This window comes from Cryphonectria parasitica (assembly GCF_011745365.1).
Source record: "Cryphonectria parasitica EP155 unplaced genomic scaffold M406scaffold_4, whole genome shotgun sequence".
NCBI lineage: Eukaryota > Fungi > Ascomycota > Sordariomycetes > Diaporthales > Cryphonectriaceae > Cryphonectria > Cryphonectria parasitica.
In genome coordinates, this window is record NW_024468912.1 from 4,458,204 (window position 1) to 4,475,675 (window position 17,472).

Here is a 17,472-nt window from a genome sequence, read left to right on the forward strand (position 1 = left end):
AGACGCGGCGTGGTAAGTTGAATGCACTCCAGACTCGTCGCCACCTGCATGAGACGGTATGGATTATGTTCAAATTTAATATATACAACACTATAAAGAAGTCTGGGTAAGGTTTGGGAAGATACTAGCTCTTGCTCAAAGGCGAATCCTTCTCAGTAAAGGCGTGCAGATACACCGCAGATTGTTGTGCCTCTTCCTAGCATTTCCTCTCCCAGCGAACCACGCAGGCTTACTTCAAGTCGATGTCGAGTTCCCGCACAGATTGAACGAGACCGATCGCCATTTGGGCGTGTCCACAAACTTGGTTGCATTTACAGTCACATCCGTGACTGTTATTGCTTTGTCGAAGAGATCGATCCGTTTGTGACCTATACTGCTTCCGTTCGAGACCAAGGTCCACTTCACGTCTTCCAGTCAGTATCTCCTATAAAAGCCCTCGCAGTCCAGAGCTCTTTGTGGAAGATCTCGCAAAGACATCTTGAGTTGAGGAATATATAGATATTGTGCTGAAAAGAATCATAAAGGGGGAGGAGAGAGTAGAAAGACAAAAAGAACGAAAAAGAATGAAAGCAGAGAGGGGAGAGGGGGAAAATCTGGCGCCAAGGGTCACTCACAGGTACGTTCAAGGTCCCATTCATCTCTTCTGCATCTACAATCTTGGCCCAGACCTCATAAGACCGGATAACCTGCCCAACTGTCTGGTCCTCCATCATGACGATGCGATCAATCGACGTGGGGTAATCGAATGTGAAAGAAACTCCCGTTGCCGTAGTGGTATTACTGAAATGCGTGCTGTCGATCGGGCTTCCATAGCAAGACCGTATAAAGTCCCCAAGAGCCTTGTACAGAGCCGCATGGCGGGCTGGGATGAGCCCACTGCGGTCGGGAGCAAGATCGAGCTCCAGAAGACAATTGCGGCCGACCGTCTGGTGGTAGACGTCAATCATCTCGTCGAGTGGTCGCAGGGGCTGGTCCTCGCCCCAGAACCAGCGGTCGTCGGCTTGAAGAGTGGTGTCGCACTCTGCCGGGGCGAAATAAGGGCTTGTCGGGTCGCCGCCGTCGTTGGAAATCCCAGTAGACCATATTTCTTCGTCTGATAGACCAGCTTTATATCGTAATTGAGTCTTTAGCGTGTGAATTCCAATCTCATCAAAGCTTAGTGGTTACTTACTCTCTGTGCCGATCCAGCGGATGGCATTGCTGGAGAGACAGGTCCCGTTCGTGGTGCATGAATTGAAAATACAAGCCTGCGGCTGATACTCCTGAAGCAAGTCCTGAAGTTGCTCAGTCTGGCTTTCGCTGTAGCCTCCGTCGAACCAGAGCTTGGGAGAAAGAAGAAAAATGTCAGTAATTCTGCACCTCGCGTTTATTAAAGATTTGCCGGTCTTGATGCTCACCTCCGTGAGGGTGCCGTATTTCGTCCACAACTCAGTCAACTGTGCCATCACAATCTCGTCATATGTCTCGTTTGTGACCAAAATCTCCCCTGGGGACCATGTCGCGTTGACCAGGGAGTCTTGCACGTTTAGAAAGTTGTTCACTATGGTGCTGTAGTAGAATCCATGCCCGACCCCATACTTCTCAGCCGACTGGGTGAAGAGCTGCACGACATCGGTGCCGTTGACAGGCGAGTACGCCACGCTGTAGTTGTACGGACTCGTCGTGTTTTCCCTCGTTTCGAAAGTCACCGCACTCGGCCAATTCGCCCAGCCGCAATTGTGCTTGGCCACCAGCGTCGCATACTTGGCGCCGAAGGCCGTGATGCTGTCCAGCCACTGGTCCGTGTTGAGGAGCGTGGGATCGAAGAGGTCTGGATTCGGAACAAGGCCCGGCACGCCGTTGCAGCCGTCGATGTCGATGTAGGTGGCAATCTCGAAGTGGATGAGCATGCCCATTTCTTTGTCTTGGAAGTTGAGTTGGTCTTGTGTCGGCAGGGCGATGATGGATCCGTCGATAGGCGATATGCGATAATTAGGGTAGGTTGCATTGAGATCTCGCCGGGCATCTTGATATAGAGGGGCTTGAGCAGTGCTGGATGTTACTATGAGCGCTGCTATCAAGCCACTTGCGGCTCGAAAATGAGGAGAAAACATTTTGATTATGGAGGATATACGGGACGAGCTTGTTCACACAAACGTCGAGAGGGCAGAAAAACTGATATCAGGCATTTCAGACTTCGCGAGAAATTATAACAATCCTCGAAACTCAATATCATGGTCTATCTGGAGAGCGGGGAATAACACTCATACGTTGCATTTTAGAGTTGCAATCCCAGGTACGCGCCACGGCTGTTCGGGATAATGTCCAGCAGATCGCTAATTACGGAATAATTTCTACTTTGCGTTTTGGGGCCGTTGCTCGGATTTCCATATAAATGCGTATTGCTGGGGAAAGTGAGATGTCGGTGTGTGAATCTTTTATTCGTTTGTCCATCGACTTCCACTATCATTGCAGCTGACCTCGAGGTTCACACATATTCAATCGAGGCCCGAGAGTGCTTATGGGTCGGATCACCATAAGTAAATCAAGTCCAGATTAATTGATTTCTGGGCTTGTGTTCTCCATCAGTAATTACTTTAGGGGGATAACTCAGTCACTCGAGTACGTATAGTGTTACAGCACGCTACTATGATACAATCTCAATATGATTATAGCAGTATCTTCCAAAAGTCATGTCCTTACTTACTCAATCTCACCTCTACTCACATACAATTAGTCTACCAAATCTTACCAACTACTCGATTAGTCTTATGCGTTGAGTGGATACACGCATAGCAGGGGCGATACTCCTGTTCAGTTGCTGATTTAGTCATCACAAGCGGTCTCGCAAGGATACACGCAGAATGAGTGGTGGCCATTGTCTTTTTGGAGGCCACAAGTGATGTGGAGTCATCCTTTCGCCAGGTTCCTAAGCTGCCCAAAAGCCCACGACGAGGCCGTGCTCTGCGGCCCTAACTCGAAACTGCGCTGGCCGGCGTAGCAAATCATAAGCCAACGGGCTGATCTTAAGTCATAGAGCGGGCAAATTTTTAATGCTGCTTAAAGGATTACCGCGCTAAGAGGCTCACTCACCCCGAAAGGGAATCATGTCGCGACTCTTGTTAGCTCTCTTTAATGTAGGCTGTGTATTGGGCTGACCCACAACTATCAGCACGAGAACCGAGAACGGAATAGCGATCAGCCTCATCGCCATGCTTTAGGAGGCTTTGTTATATGGCTACGGGAATAGCAGCGTCTGCAGTGAAGGCCAGGGAGTCGTATAATGGGTTATAAAAGAGGTCACTCCGCTCGTTGCAGATTTCAATCGATCCAGTGATTCCGAACATCTGCACTTCCCTATCTGTATCTCTTTCTCAACCCGCTGATATTCAATAATTCACCGTACGACATCCCAAAATACAGTGTGCTTTTGAAATAGAAGAGTCAAGTCGCAATGTCTTCGACACATGTATACACTATGCGTCAAGAAGAACCCAGTACTTTCGACGAGATGACCGCTCTCCAGGCTGAGATTGAACAGCTGGAACTACAGAAACAGTTACTGGCACTCAGACAACGGAGAGATGCCATGCGAGCCGAGGCAGGACAGGCTGGATCTTCTGGCTCTTACCAATCGTTGCCTTTGAATACAGTCGCTGCCTCCTCGTCCTCGTCCTCTCCCTCCACGAACTCAGTTCAGGCAGCGTCACCATTACCGCCCAGCAAGGGCACCCATAAATTGATCAAAAAGGTCGAGCAGCCGCCTCCTTACACCGTCGCCTGTGACTTCAATCAACAAGCAGGATCTGCACATATGAGCAACGAGGTTTACACACCAGACGCTCATTCCCAGCAAGCTCTCCTCTCCACCGGATCCCAACCTTTCCTTCCAGCTCGACATCTCACAAAGCCCATCGCAATACCAGCCACCAGCGCCAAGCTAGGATCGCCTTTCATGCGAGCCTACCCACCGTGGCTCACGAGCTACAGCATTGACCGCGTGGCCTTCCTCGGCTTCCTCGACGATCTCAACCGTTGTGCCGTCGCCAACCCACCAGTCCAAGTTCTAGGACTAGCCGCACAGGTCGTCGGCCTGGTTCCCCTGGCGACCGCGCAGATTGTCGGCGGCGCCGTCCAACTATCCGCCAGCGTCGCGACTTTTGCCCTCAGCAAGGGACGGACCGAGATGTGTCTCCGGGACGCGAATCGGAAGCTGTTCGCTCCCCAGGGGCTCAAGGTCGAGGTGGCAAGGCTGGACGCATTGGCCAAGATTGCCGAGATTCCGGTCCTGGACCCCGTGACTGGCAAGCTTGACAAGAAGGCGCCCGTGCTGCTCCCGCTGGAGGGCGTGGAAGCCTACTCTCAGGGGTTGAGTGCGCAGCAGAGGCGACTGGATTCGCTGCAGGAGTGGATTGCGCCGCTGGATATGGCGCCGCTGCCGGAGGTGAAGCAGTCAACCAATGTCCTTGGGAAGATCCACATGATGGCCAGCGAAGGCCAGAGAAAGAAAGAGGAGAAGAAGATCCTTAAGGACAGAGAGAAAGCGCTGGAGAAGCATCATGACATCAATAAGGACCAGGAGAAAGAGAGGTCGAAGTTCGGGAAAGAAATGCAGAAGCTGGAAAGGGAGGAAACGAAAGTGAGGCTCAAAAGGTCATCGTCAACGAGGACAACGCTCAAGGACTTGAGAAAGGTTGACAAAGATAGGGAAAAGCTGGTGAAGGAACATGAGAAGGAGATGGAGAAGCTGCACAAGGACAAAGGGAAAGAGGATAAAGAGGAGAAGGGTATTCGGAAGATTTTGTGGTTGGTCATTCGAAATCTTGAGGATGCCAGTGAGCCAATTTTAGGGTATAATGGCTCTGATAACATCGAATAAATTGAGAAAGTGCAGGATGCTACTTGAAATCAATTGATGAAGATATTGGATTGATCCGAGACTATGTAAAAGGTCTACTTTAATCCGCCAACGCAGCTAGTAATCGTTATCATACTATGTAAATACTCACCAAGACCTGTCACTTGGGATTCTGACTCACCTTGCTCATCTCCCTCTCTTTCCATTCGTATGTCCTTTCTGCCACCTACTTAACCGCAAGCTCGGTTTCACTTCCGTTCAGGAAGAGGCTTTGGCCCGACATAAGCTAGGAAGACTTCGAATTCATGCCAGCCCGAGATTGTGGCGTGATTTCCGCGGAAGTGCATGTACTGCGATTTGAGTTCCTTTGCATCCAAGCCCGGCTTCGTCTTCTGAAGGAATTGGTTGTCTGAATCGTTCAGTTGAGTACAAATAGTCGAGAAAATTCCCTCGGCCGTCTCATCGTCGCGCTCAGATAATTTGCAGACAAACTCAGCACGATTTCTACCCGGCCACAAGCCTCGTGGACTGGGACGGCCGAATCCCAAAGGCGGTGGTGCGCCCGAGTGAATGCGAAGTTCTGTCAGCCGAGAAGGTTTTGTAGGAGATCTCTCGGCAAGGAATCGATATATGTCTTGTGAGGCGTGGAACGTCGTGTAGGGGCGGATCGGGTTCCCCTGGTCAAGGATGCCAAGCTCGAACCATATCTCCAGGCGGCGTAGCCGTGGGAAGCTGGCCAGGATCTCGAGTAGTTCGTAAGGCCAGGTTTCTTCTCGAGGGAGATCGAGGCTCAAGTCTTCGAGGAGCGGACATGCTTCACGTATCGCCCGCAGAGCCTGGATATTCATAGCACAATCTGCCCACATGGTCGGCTTGTCCATGCTCCACATCTCGTCTTGGTGAATCTTGAGGGTACGCAGACTGGGGCCGTGCTTCAAGATGGAATCAAGCTCAACATCTTCCAGCTTTCGGATGGCCATGGTCTCCAGACCAGCCGGCACTTGTCGATAGAATGTGCGCAGGCTCTCCAGGTCGCCCGTCAAGGCCACTTCTCGGAGAGACGTAAGGCGAGGTAGCAGGTCTAACGCGAGAGCAGCATTCCCGAAAAAGCGCAAGACTTTGAGGCGTGACCAGTCAAAGGCCTCGACCCAGTAATCATGTTCGGGGACTTGAAGTGGATATCCTTTGCAGTAGGCTGGTTTAGGGGCACCAAAGGGGTATCGAACCAGATCCAACTCCTCCAGAGCGGCCAGAGGGCGTTCTCCGTTGCGGAAGCCAAGTCCACAATACTCGTTCGGAGGAGATCTTACAACACAGCCGCCTGTCGGCATGCCAATATCGAGCTTGAGCCGGCGTATGTTGGGACAGGACATGAGGATCCGCTTTAATGGCCGAGTCACCCACAGACAAGTTTCGGCAGTGGAAAACATGTGAATGACCTCAAGAGATTGCAGATTAGGGCAGCCCTCCAAGGCTCTCAATAAAGCACAGCCCAACGGTTCCTGGTGGGCTCGTGAAGACTGTGATGAATGCAACAGAACGTTTAGGTGCACGGAAGGTCGTTCTCGCAAATTCTGAACAATGGTGTCTGGAATGGGAGCGGTGTGGTGCCAATGGATCTCGGATAGGCCAGTCAAGCTGGATATGAGGGTATCGATGAGGGCACCGAGCTGTGGCCAGTCGTCCGGGTCTGCTGTTCGGCCAAGGATGGTCAGAGTTCGGACAGCTTGCAAGAGATTGGCCTTATCCATATATTGAACCCATGCGTTCAGGTACGGTATTTGGCTGTTGTCGGTCGGCTTCGCCAAATTCAACGTGAGCTCGTGGAACTGGCTGTATCTCGCGATGTGATAGAAGTGAGAGTTCACGAGCGCCACGGAAGAGAGAGTTCTAGGGCTTTCTCGCCTGATGATCTCCATTACAATGCCGAGTACTTCAGTGCCCAGATTGACGAGCGATGGAATGTTTACGTCGTGTGGCGGGCACTGTAACCTGCGGCTTTGTGAAATCGCGGGCTGGGTAGGTCTTTGCATGATTTTGATCGCGGGCAGGCCCAAATGCCTTGCGAAATCCGGTGTAACTTTGGCCATGGCGAGAATATGGAGGTATTCTAGTCTGAGATGGGAAGAAGAAATGGGGAGCTGAGTTGGGTAGGCAGGGAAAATGAGCTGCGAAGGAAAACAAAAGAAAAGGGAAAGGGATAAATAAGCTGACCATCCTTCTGGCGGCCTGAAATTAGTGGGGGTCGTGAGCATCTTTTCAGTTGCTGCCTACCAAGTGACTCAGACCTCAAAGTCATATGACATGACAAGACGTAGAACTGCCCTTCTTTTATTAAGTACTCCAGTAATTAAGCAAGCAGACAACATGTTTTCTACTTATCGACTTGGCAGAAACTCTGACAGGATAAACAATGGCTTTTCACTTATGAGAGTCGAAGTTGGCTGCCTACATTCGGTACAACCAGGTGGCAGGTTTTCTTGGGACTGGCATACCAGATGAAAAAGAGAAAGAGAAAAAAAAAAAAGAAATTAATTCGAATGGTAAATATTCTAACCGGTTAATCAAGGTGTTCACAAGATTGTGGAGATGTTGTCGGGTTTCATTATAATAGCCGTGGAGGGTCGACATTCTTGGCCCTGTGCAACAGCCAAGAAGCAATGCCACATATTCTTGGGATGCGGGGAGACTTCTCTGTGGTTACGCACGTATGCAAGAGTGGGCTCGCATCTTGTTTTAAGTTAAAATGCAGCTTATGCGGTTCGTCGGCTGATACGTCGTATTTATATCCTGGACCAGCTGTTCTCTGCTTCGTTTTGCGGTCTGCGGGGTCGATGATTGAACCAGCTTATCATCGAAATTCTCATGATATTCGCCACAAGGATGAGCTCCTTCACACTCTCGCCATCAGGAGACAGTCTCCTCCGCTTGTTAGCGGCTGGGGTGCTTACCGGCATCGTGCTTTTGGTGCATCGCATCGCCTCACAGGGCCCGCAGCTCGCGAAGTTCCCTCTACTCGGCGAGGAGTACGGCAGTCGTCGCAAGCGAATAGAGGCCTTCATGTATCAGCCAGCTCAACTGTATCAAGATGGCTATCGTCGATTCAAGGATCAGATCTACCGGCTCACGATGCCTGATGGTCAGTATGGTCCTCATGTGTCTCCATTTCTTACCATCTTCCTGTGTCATTCTGCTACAGTTTTATAAGCGCCCAGACCTCAGGTCCTGTCTTTCTCGCCGTTGTTGACCACCGTGCTGTTACTTTTAGGTGACCACCTTATCGTCCCGAATCGGTATCTCGATGAGTTGAGACAGCATCCAGATGATGAAATTGACGTTTTGAAGTCCTTTGAAGATGTGAGACCTCCTCAGAAATACACTTGCGAAAGTCATACATAAATGGTGCTGACAAGACAACCATCAGACCTTCGCGAACGACTACATCAAGTTGTTTCCACCGAAAGAAAGAACGGAGGTGGCCAACAGCGTCGTCAAGGTCGACCTGACGAGGAACTTGAGTATTTTTTGACCATTTCTCATACCATAAAAATTCATACTTCCTCCAACTGATATCTCGCCGCTGACGCTAACAAAAACCAAAACACAGCCCGTCTCAACCCGCGGCTATCAGAAGAAGTCAACAAAACCGTCAACGCTGAGCTGCCACCTTGTGCAGACTGGACATCCGTCCCTGTGTTTCCTGTTCTCCTTCGCATAGTAGCCATCGTGTCTGGTAACATTTTCGTCGGACCTGACCTCTGTCGACACGAGGTCTATCTGGCCTCGGCGATCGAGTACACAAAGGAGGTCACCACAGCAGCGCAGGAGATCAAAAAGTGGCCCAAGTGGCTACGCTCAGCTGTCGCGTATCTCGAGCTCTCTCCTGCGCTAAAAAGGAGCCAGGAGCATCGGCGGCGGATGAAGGCGTTCCTGGAACCTATTTTTCAGGACAGGAGACAGATGATGCGGAATGGTCAACCTGTGCCCGAGGATCTTTTACAGTGGATGGTGGAGAAGACGATGGAGCATGAGATCAACAATATCGAGCACATAACCGATATGCAGCTGCTGCTGACGATGGCGGCTATTCACACAACCACACTGTCCGCTACTGCGATGTAAGTATGCCGTGTGAACAAAGACCAGTACCAATACCACCTTGCCTTGCGTGTATATTGACATGCTTTCTTCTGTAACAGGTTGTACGATCTGGCTATGCGTCCTGAGGTGGTTCATGACATTCGCAAGGAGATCGCCTCTGTCCTCGAGACGACAGACGGTGTTATGACTTCTCATGCTCTCTTCAGTATGAAACTTTTGGATAGTTTCATGCGGGAGAGCCAGCGATTCACCCCTCCCTTTGTCGGTCAGTCATGCTATTTTTCTTGTAACCCAAGTCTTTTCCATTCCAGCTGAGATTCTTCATAGACTCGTTCAGGCGTTACGTCCAAAAGCCCATCACCCTTCAAGACGGAACCCAGATTCCAGCTGGGACCTTCATCGAAACCCCAAGCCTCGCGGTCCTCCACGACGCTGCACACTACAAAGACCCCGAAGTCTTTGACGCCTATCGGTTCTTCAACCTCCGAACCAAAGACGACACGCCCGACCCCAATGGTTTTAGGAACCGGGAGCAGTACCAGTTCGTGAGCGTCACCAAGGAGAACACCAGCTTCGGGTTTGGTAAACATGCCTGCCCTGGGCGGTTTTTTGCAGCCAACGAGATCAAGCTCATCATGGCGAGGATTGTGCTCCAGTTCGACCTGCGCTTCCCAGCGGATGTGAAGGAGAGGTATCCCAACTTTCATTTTGGTAGTGTCTCTGGACCAAGTCCGACTGGTCTTGTTGAGTTCAAGCGGGTTCAGGAGTGATATTATCAATATTCCTAGTCGGGATCGGCTGGCAGAAGGAGGATTTGGTTGGCCTACTGTGAATATAATCAGTCATGAGGCCTGTTTCCATTCATGATTTCGGTTTCGAAATGATATTTCTGCTATTCAGTTCTGAAGCACTTTGAAATGGTGGCAAGAGTAGAGCGAGCCCGAAACCATCTATTGGCAAACGACATGCTTCGTTAGAATGGTCGATCTAGCTCCCAAGTCTAAGCGTGAGGACGTTGCGTGCAGGCTTTCCCAAATTCTACATACTATGTAGTATTCAGATTTTATGTATTTTATTCTTCCTCAACCCCTGCGAGGATCAACACGGCCCACCCCCACAGCAGTGTTGCTCTCTGGTAGCTTTCCCCGCATTCTCTCTTAACCCGGTTGACAACATGCCGACGGTCATGACAGATGAAGAAGGGATGGCAACTGTGGGGAGGTTAGAATGGTCGTGATAGAGACATTTTGCCGACGGCTCGGTTCATTTGCAAGCGTGAATCTCCATTGGATTGACCTTGACATATTTCTTTCTCTCCTCTCCCATAAGAGACTGGTTCTCGCCTGTTCCACGAGGGCTTCAATCTCTCTCCTTTTGTTTCCCACCCTTTCCTTGGTCTCTGATAATACCACGGCTACTAGCCATGGGCTTCTCAGTCAAGACTCATTAATGATAAGCTGCGTTTCAAAAGATCATTCCACAATATGAGAGGCTGTACTCTGTTACTCCTGGCCATGGCTGGGGGTTCAACAGCTGTTGAATCCAGCTTCAGCCTGGTCATCGACCCCAAAAATAGCCCCGGCGTAAGTGGCAGCATACCTTCGCAACCCATCGATATCTCCAGCCTCCGCAACAACCGCGGCTTCGCCATGAGCCCCAACGACGCCAACCTGGACGGCACAGGAGCAGGCTATCCAGCGCAGTACCTCCCTGCCGAGAATTTCACTTATGGCGGTGTGGAGTTTATTTTTCCTCAGTACGAGGCCGACAACAACAAGAGCGACAATGTCCTGGCGAAGGGACAGATACTCAACGTCACGCAGGGCAGATATGTCGGGGTGCACATGCTCGCAGCGGCAGAGAGTGCCATCGCCACGGGGTACGTGAATGCGACCTATGCCGACGGGACGACCACGAGCGGCGCGGTGCTTGTCGATCCGTTCTGGGACTGGCCGTATCCGTATGGCGGCGATATCATTTTTCCTTATTACCTGACCAACGAGACCCTGGACTACAACCGCTCCATGATCTTTCGAGTGGCGGCGTGGCTGGACAGCACGAGGGATCTGGTGAGTCTGCAGCTGCCGGACGTGTCCAGTGGCTCGAGCAGCGATCCAGGCGGCGAAGAGGAGGGCACCAGACTGCATATCTTTGCAGTGTCCATGTTGTCAGCCTCCTCTGCTACTGCCGACGAGGGTGTCAGTCTGGATGTGCAGCTCGCGAGGAGCACCAACACTTGGTTTGAGGGAACCAACAAGACGCAAATTTACGAGGCAACAGTGAACAACATCGGGACCGAATGGGTGTTGGCGAACCAGAGCGTGACGCTTTCGATCGAGTCGGCTGGGGTGACGACTATTCAGCCTGGCTATATCAAGCGTCTCCGGCCTGGCGATCAGGCGAGAGTCCAGATTGGTGTTGTCAATGCAGACGGCGTTGCAGAGGGGACCAGTGGAACAGCAACTGTGGTCATCTCTGGGACAGGCCTTTCGAACACGAGCTATACGTTCAATGCAACATATGGCATTCAGACTTATGAGGCGACTTATGAGAGCATATATGCTCACGAGTCGCCGCCCTGGTTTCAGGACGCCAAGTACGTGAGAGACATTAAGTTTTCCTTTCTCTTTCTTCATCTTCTTTTCTTTCTTCATCTTCTGTATCCTTTTTCTCATGATGGTAGTCAAATAAGTAGTTACTGATCAATGAACCAAGATTCGGCATCTTCATCCATTGGGGCGTGTATGCCGTGCCAGGCTGGGGAAATACGGGCAGCAACGAGACCTACGCAGAATGGTACTGGTACGACATGAACCTGGGCCCAGACACCAAGGAAGAAACATACCAGTACAACCTGCGAACCTACGGCGAGAACCACACCTACGACGACTTCATCCAGAATTTTACCGCCTCCGTCTTTGATCCCAAGGAATGGGTAGACCTGTTCGATGACGCGGGCGCAAAGTACTTTGTCCAAGTCAGCAAGCACCACGACGGCTACGCAATCTTCGACTTGCCGTCCAATGTCACCCAGCGCACCAGCGTGGCCCTGCCCCCGTACAGGAATCTTCTCCAGGAACTGTTTGACGCCGCGGCCCAGTACCAGCCTCAACTACATCGTGCCACGTATTACTCTCTTCCCGAGTGGTTCCATCCAGACTACGCCTCGCTGGGGTTTGGTGATTGGCCAGGGGGAAACGCGACGAACCCTTACACGAACGTGACGGAGCCTTACACCGGCTATGTGCATGTGGACGACTACGTGGCCGACCTGATCGTTCCTGAGATGCAGACTTTGGCAGACATGGGTACAGAAGTTCTATGGTGCGACATTGGAGGGCCCAATCTGACCGCTGAGTTTGCCTCTGCATGGTTCAACAGCGCTGCGCAGCAGGGGAGACAAGTCTCTACCAACAATCGCTGCGGCACGCCTGGTGACTTTGACACGCCAGAGTATGCCAAGTATGGCTCTGTGCAGATGCGAAAGTGGGAGAGCAACCTGGGTATGGATCCATATAGTTATGGATACAACAGGGCGACTCCTGATGATGAGTATATCACGCCAGAGGAGATTGTGACCACCCTCGTGGATATTGTCAGCAAGAATGGTAATTTCCTGCTGGATGTTGGGCCGCAGGCGAATGGTAAGCCAATCTGCACCATCCTTCCTCTTGCAAGCAAAAGTATCATAAAACCGTTTGAGCGGTTCTTGCCAAGTCTCTGATAAACAAAACACAGGATCTATCATCGCTGTCGAGCAGCAGAACCTTCGCACAGCAGGCATCTGGATCAAATGCCACGCCGAGGCCATCTTCAACACAACCTACTGGACCATCACCCCCGAAGAAGGCCCCGAGATACGCTTTACTCAGACCCCCGACGCATTCTACATCACGACTCTGTCCGCGCCAAACGATACCCTTGTCCTGAACTCGCCGGTTCCGTATGTGACAGGTGACCAGGTGACTGTGGTTGGCGGAAACATGTCTGGCACGGTGGTCCCCAGTGGTCTGCTGGCAAACGGCAGTCTTTTATTGAATATTACCGACGACGTGAGGGATGCAGATGAGTATGCTTGGGTTTTCAAGATCTCTTATGAGCCTGGGGGTGGTAACACCACCTCCGGCTCCGGCTCTGGCGTGGGTAACAGTAGTGGCGCTGGATCGACAAGTGGAAGTGGTTCTCGGTATGAACATGGCACGAGGGTGACTTGGGCTGCATCGCTAGTGCTCGGCTTCATTGGTCTTATGGTAGTACTCTGAATTAATAACCAGCCGTCTTTCTTGGCAGTAGTGCAAACTTCTTGGTCCGTTAGTGGCCCATTTCTTGTTCTCAAGGAGAGGAGAAGAGGGGAGAATGGTCGTCAGATCATCACTCTATCGAGTCAAGGCCGGAACAGCGCCTGACGCCGCCGCTTCATCCAACACCTACTACTATATAGTATGGACTTGGGCTGCTCCGCCGAGTTCATGACTCTTGTGAGCTGTTGGCTTGTGAAGCGAGTTTTCCGACACTAAATCACCACACGTCTCCATATAATTCATACAAAAAAGACTCACAAATCGGGGGTCAACCCTGCCTTTACATGGATAGCACGACTCAATGCTGTCAACTCACCGCGAAACCACCTGATAAGCCAACAGATCCAGCATCAAGAAACGAATTTTGGAAGAGGAGAGGAGGTTGGTGGGGGAGAGGTGGGGATGATCAGCATACTGAACCCACTGCTCCCACAAATTTCTCACTTCTCCATGGGGTGCGGCCCAGTGCTCGCGTATACTGAATCTGGGGTCGGCCAGTGAACAACTTGCGGGCTGGTTCGAGGATCGTCATAGCGGGGTCCTGGTTCGGGTCTCACAAGGCATGGGAATAAGACGTGAACAAATCCTCTGGCTTTTGGGAGGAGTCCATTCATACGCAATGACATCATCTGGAGAATGTCGGTGGGAGGCTTTTCTGCTTTGACTTTGACGAGCCTATCATTCCGAGATGATTGTCTTGGTTGGCGATTCTCTGTGTTAGTGTGCTATTCGCTTGAGTCCTAGGTTCTTGGACTGTGGTGAACATTGGCTCACTTAGAAGAGAAGAGGACCATTTGATAATCAGGTGTCGTGCGCCAGTGCCTTCATGAAACCAGGATAGGCATGGGCACTTGAGACTTATTTATCTGTTACATATTAGTACTATAGGTGTCCAAACTACGCTCGTAAGCTGCGGAGAACCTGATCTAGGAACCCGTGCGCGGCTCAATGAGGCCCTTGTTCCTCCAGTAAAGGCTGGGGATTTACAGGGGTCCTGCGTTTTCTGCCAGGATATTTCTCGGTTTTACCTGTCACTTCATCTCGGCGACAGCTCAACCTCTACGAGAGTCAGAGTTACACTCCCAAGTGCTTATGTCCTTTCAAGTGATGTGTCTGATCATACTCGTTGCGGATCCACCTGAGTGGAATGTCTTGATTCTCAATATATATATGTATATATATAGACGTTCGTCTCCCCCATGTGTCGAACCGTACTTAACACCGGCTCTTCTACCCCAAACTTAGTACGCAGATTTTACATTAGTTGATGTCATATCAACTGATTGCAAGCAGCTCGGTTTGGCTTGTGCCTTGACAAAAAGATCATCACCCATTTCTATTGTCTGAAGCAAATCCTGAGCAGTTTCACGATTGCCGTTCCGTCGCGTCTGTCTTGTCTTTGTTTCTAGGTAGAATCGATTTCGATCTCGACATCCATTCAAACGTGAGGGTTGAAAATGAAGGAACTCCGTGGGAAACCGCTGATGGTGGGCATCACCTCAGCCTGTAGCATGGGATTCTTGCTCTTTGGCTGTAAGCCCAAACATTTTGCTTTTCCGCTTCAGATCACAAGAGACGTACTTCCTTTGCTGACCTTTTACAATCGCTCCAGATGACCAGGGAGTTATGGGAACCATCATCAACTCGTCATCCTTTGTCAAACGATTTCACAACCCAAGTTCCACACAGCAAGGACTCATCACCGGCCTCTACGACGTGGGCTGTCTCGTCGGCTCCATACTAGCGTTCCTCCTCGGTGAAAAACTTGGTCGAAAGAAGTCCATCTACGTCGGCGCATGGATCGTGATCATCGGAACCATTCTCCAGACCACGGCTGAGGTCGTCGTCCACCTGATCGTCGCTCGAATCTTCACGGGTATTGGCGTGGGCATCATGACTGCTGTTGTCCCGACCTGGCAAGCAGAGGTCTCGCAAGCACACAACCGAGGAGCCATGATCACCATCGAGGCTGTCAATATTATCATCGGCTTTGTCATGTCCAACTGGGTGTCCTTCGGTGCCAGCTACGCGACGTCCAATTTCCAGTGGATCTTTCCCATATCGTTACAAGTTGTGTTTGCCATCTATTTGCTTCTCATCGGACCGTTTCTGGTGGAATCTCCTCGATGGTTGGCGCACCATAAAGACATCCACGAGGCCACGCATGTACTTGCTCGTCTGCTGGATACGACTGAAGATGACACACGGGTGCAGCAGTCAAAAGGAGAGATTGAGGAGGCCCTACGATTGGAGGCTGGAGGCTCACTGCGTGAGATTTTCACCAATGGCGGCCAGCAAAATTTCCGCCGGATGCTGCTTGGTGTCGGCGCTCTGTACTTCCAGCAAATGAGTGGTATTAACACAGTTGGCTACGTAAGTCCATAACCCTCTCTACGTCTCCCCTTATTTCTGTCCAGTCCCATCACAAGGTCTCGAATCTGGTACTGGGAGTCTATTTCATGTCACTTCCTTTCCCATTTCAATACTGACCTGTGAACGACACAGTACCTGCCCGTCATTCTTGAGGACCAAGTCAACATGAGCAACCGGCTGGCCCAAATTGTCGCCGGCTGTGGTGCCATCTTCTACCTCATCGCCAGCCTCCCACCCATCTGGTTCATCGACCGCGTCGGAAGACGGCCTGCTATGATGTGTGGCGCGGCAGCTCTGACCGTCGTCAACATTCTGCTCTGCGTTGGCTTCAATATTCCAGGCACAAAGGGCGTGATTCTAGTGGTCGTTATGTACTTCTTGTACTACGCAGCCTTTGCGTTGAGCTTCCTTAATGTGTCCTGGATTTACCCTCCGGAGGTGAACTCTCTCAAGATGCGCTCGATGGGTGCATCGCTTGCTTCTTGCTCCAATTGGCTGTGTAAGTGTGATATTGTATTTCCCCGGAACCAGATCCTTGTCGTCTTCCAAGGTTGCTAACCAGAATATTGAACAGTCAACGGAATCTCTGTCACCATTACCCCAATTGCCCTGAATAGTATCGGCTGGAAGTTCTATATAATGTGGGCCGTCTTCAACTTCTCATTCATACCGATGATCTACTTCCTCTACCCAGAGACCAAAGGTCTGCACCTCGAGCAGATTGACCACATCTTCGAGGGTAGCAGCTCGGGTCTCGGCTGTCTCACACAGGGTGTCCGAGAGAGCATCAAGAACCCTCCTGCTGTAGGCCTGGAGGAAGGAAGACATAGTGACGACGAGGAAAAGGCTTATGGAGAGATGAGCGATCGCACTTCGCAGAGGAGCAAAGAGGATGCTGCGGCGGTTAGAAATATCGAGAATGCCGCTCGAAGATGAGAGAGATGGTATTGTTCTATGAATTGAAGGCTTGTAAGGGCAAGGAAGTCACGATACCACTAACTCAGGAGATTTTGGATGCTCAGTGACGTGCGAGCCATCTGGATGGTAGCTTAACATCTTTGATAGCTGTCTATGGCACATGTAATTTGGTTGCACCAGGCTCAATCGCATGAAATTCAGCACGTCCCTCGGTTCTGGCAGGCTAGACCGAACACACGCGGATGTGCCTTCATATCAACTATTTTTAAGTCTTATGAGCCATACTTGAGCTTTGAATCGACGCTGTCAACGGAAATGGTCAGAGGGATCGGCAGGCAAGCTTAATCTGCTCGTCACCAGCTATAAGAGCTCTTTGGGCCACTGTAATATCATGACTGATCTCAGATAGTATTTCGGGCTCCAAGCCAAGCAACTTTACTTCTCTCCTTTTTGTTTCCCATTCAACTCCGTAATTCTTTTTTCGTTACACTCTTTGTGCGCCAGTACCTCTACTCTTCATAGAAGGTCATTTCAGGATGAAGCAAGTCCACTCCCTCTTAATTGCAGCACTCGTCGCGTCACAGGGCCACTGGACGCTGGCAGCTCCCACCGATGCCTCTGCCAACGATGCCGTGATCCAAGTGAGCCGAAGCGAAAACTCTGGCGAAGATATGGCTACAGTGGGCTCAGATCCAGACATGGAATTCCGGTTTCCAAAGAGCGCCACATTTGAAGTGATCCAGAGCCTCACCGAGCTCGTCGCGTTTGAGGCTCGGCAGTCACAAGCGAACCCCCTACCGGACGACGGCAATCCCTCACCAAACCATCCTCCCAAACAGAAGGACCCATATAAGTGTGCTTGCCACTGCACCATCATTTTCTGTGGGTGCACTTGCAAGACGCTGCCGGCGCCGAAGCTGCCCCCATAGGCTTCGGAACAGT

At 51.0% G+C, this 17,472-nt stretch overlaps 6 protein-coding genes across 6 annotated transcripts; 4 read left to right on the forward strand and 2 right to left on the reverse strand.

Moving 5' to 3' along the window:
* Nucleotides 1-14: 14 nt before the first annotated feature.
* On the reverse strand, nucleotides 15-2,093 carry M406DRAFT_106240 (family 29 glycoside hydrolase; the record flags this gene model as incomplete). Its single annotated transcript, XM_040915187.1, has 4 exons — nucleotides 15-399; nucleotides 615-1,105; nucleotides 1,172-1,322; nucleotides 1,398-2,093. The coding sequence occupies 4 exons, from the start codon at nucleotides 2,091-2,093 to the stop codon at nucleotides 235-237; spliced, it is 1,503 nt and encodes a 500-aa protein (XP_040777386.1). The 3' UTR covers nucleotides 15-234.
* A 1,787-nt stretch (nucleotides 2,094-3,880) lies between these two features.
* On the forward strand, nucleotides 3,881-4,795 carry M406DRAFT_240565 (uncharacterized protein; the record flags this gene model as incomplete). Its single annotated transcript, XM_040916131.1, has 1 exon — nucleotides 3,881-4,795. A coding segment is annotated over one exon (915 nt), but the record flags the coding sequence as incomplete, so codon positions are not given.
* Nucleotides 4,796-4,888: 93 nt separating this feature from the next.
* M406DRAFT_351487 (uncharacterized protein) lies at nucleotides 4,889-6,927 on the reverse strand (the record flags this gene model as incomplete). The annotated part of the gene is made up of 1 exon (XM_040922630.1): nucleotides 4,889-6,927. One exon carries the CDS (start codon nucleotides 6,925-6,927, stop codon nucleotides 5,086-5,088), a length of 1,842 nt encoding a protein of 613 aa, XP_040777388.1. The 3' UTR covers nucleotides 4,889-5,085.
* A 793-nt stretch (nucleotides 6,928-7,720) lies between these two features.
* M406DRAFT_256562 (cytochrome P450) lies at nucleotides 7,721-9,708 on the forward strand (the record flags this gene model as incomplete). Its single annotated transcript, XM_040917109.1, has 6 exons — nucleotides 7,721-7,976; nucleotides 8,106-8,225; nucleotides 8,302-8,355; nucleotides 8,445-8,955; nucleotides 9,037-9,203; nucleotides 9,266-9,708. The coding sequence occupies 6 exons, from the start codon at nucleotides 7,721-7,723 to the stop codon at nucleotides 9,706-9,708; spliced, it is 1,551 nt and encodes a 516-aa protein (XP_040777389.1).
* A 455-nt stretch (nucleotides 9,709-10,163) lies between these two features.
* On the forward strand, nucleotides 10,164-13,226 carry M406DRAFT_106241 (family 29 glycoside hydrolase). Its single transcript, XM_040915188.1, has 3 exons — nucleotides 10,164-11,534; nucleotides 11,654-12,582; nucleotides 12,677-13,226. Exons 1-3 carry the CDS (start codon nucleotides 10,423-10,425, stop codon nucleotides 13,198-13,200), a joined length of 2,565 nt encoding a protein of 854 aa, XP_040777390.1. The 5' UTR covers nucleotides 10,164-10,422; the 3' UTR covers nucleotides 13,201-13,226.
* A 1,470-nt stretch (nucleotides 13,227-14,696) lies between these two features.
* M406DRAFT_339650 (general substrate transporter) lies at nucleotides 14,697-16,548 on the forward strand (the record flags this gene model as incomplete). The annotated part of the gene is made up of 5 exons (XM_040921467.1): nucleotides 14,697-14,772; nucleotides 14,852-15,612; nucleotides 15,745-16,111; nucleotides 16,187-16,351; nucleotides 16,421-16,548. 5 exons carry the CDS (start codon nucleotides 14,697-14,699, stop codon nucleotides 16,546-16,548), a joined length of 1,497 nt encoding a protein of 498 aa, XP_040777391.1.
* Nucleotides 16,549-17,472: the final 924 nt, after the last annotated feature.

What these genes read in the sequence shown, in the direction of transcription:
- M406DRAFT_106241 (XM_040915188.1), top strand. Translation starts at nt 10,423, where the DNA reads ATGAGAGGCTGTACTCTGTTACTCCTGGCCATGGCTGGGGGTTCAACA. An exon ending in CCCTGGTTTCAGGACGCCAA is followed by an intron (nt 11,535 to 11,653) that starts GTACGTGAGAGA and finishes CAATGAACCAAG; the next exon opens with ATTCGGCATCTTCATCCATT. An exon ending in TGTTGGGCCGCAGGCGAATG is followed by an intron (nt 12,583 to 12,676) that starts GTAAGCCAATCT and finishes AACAAAACACAG; the next exon opens with GATCTATCATCGCTGTCGAG.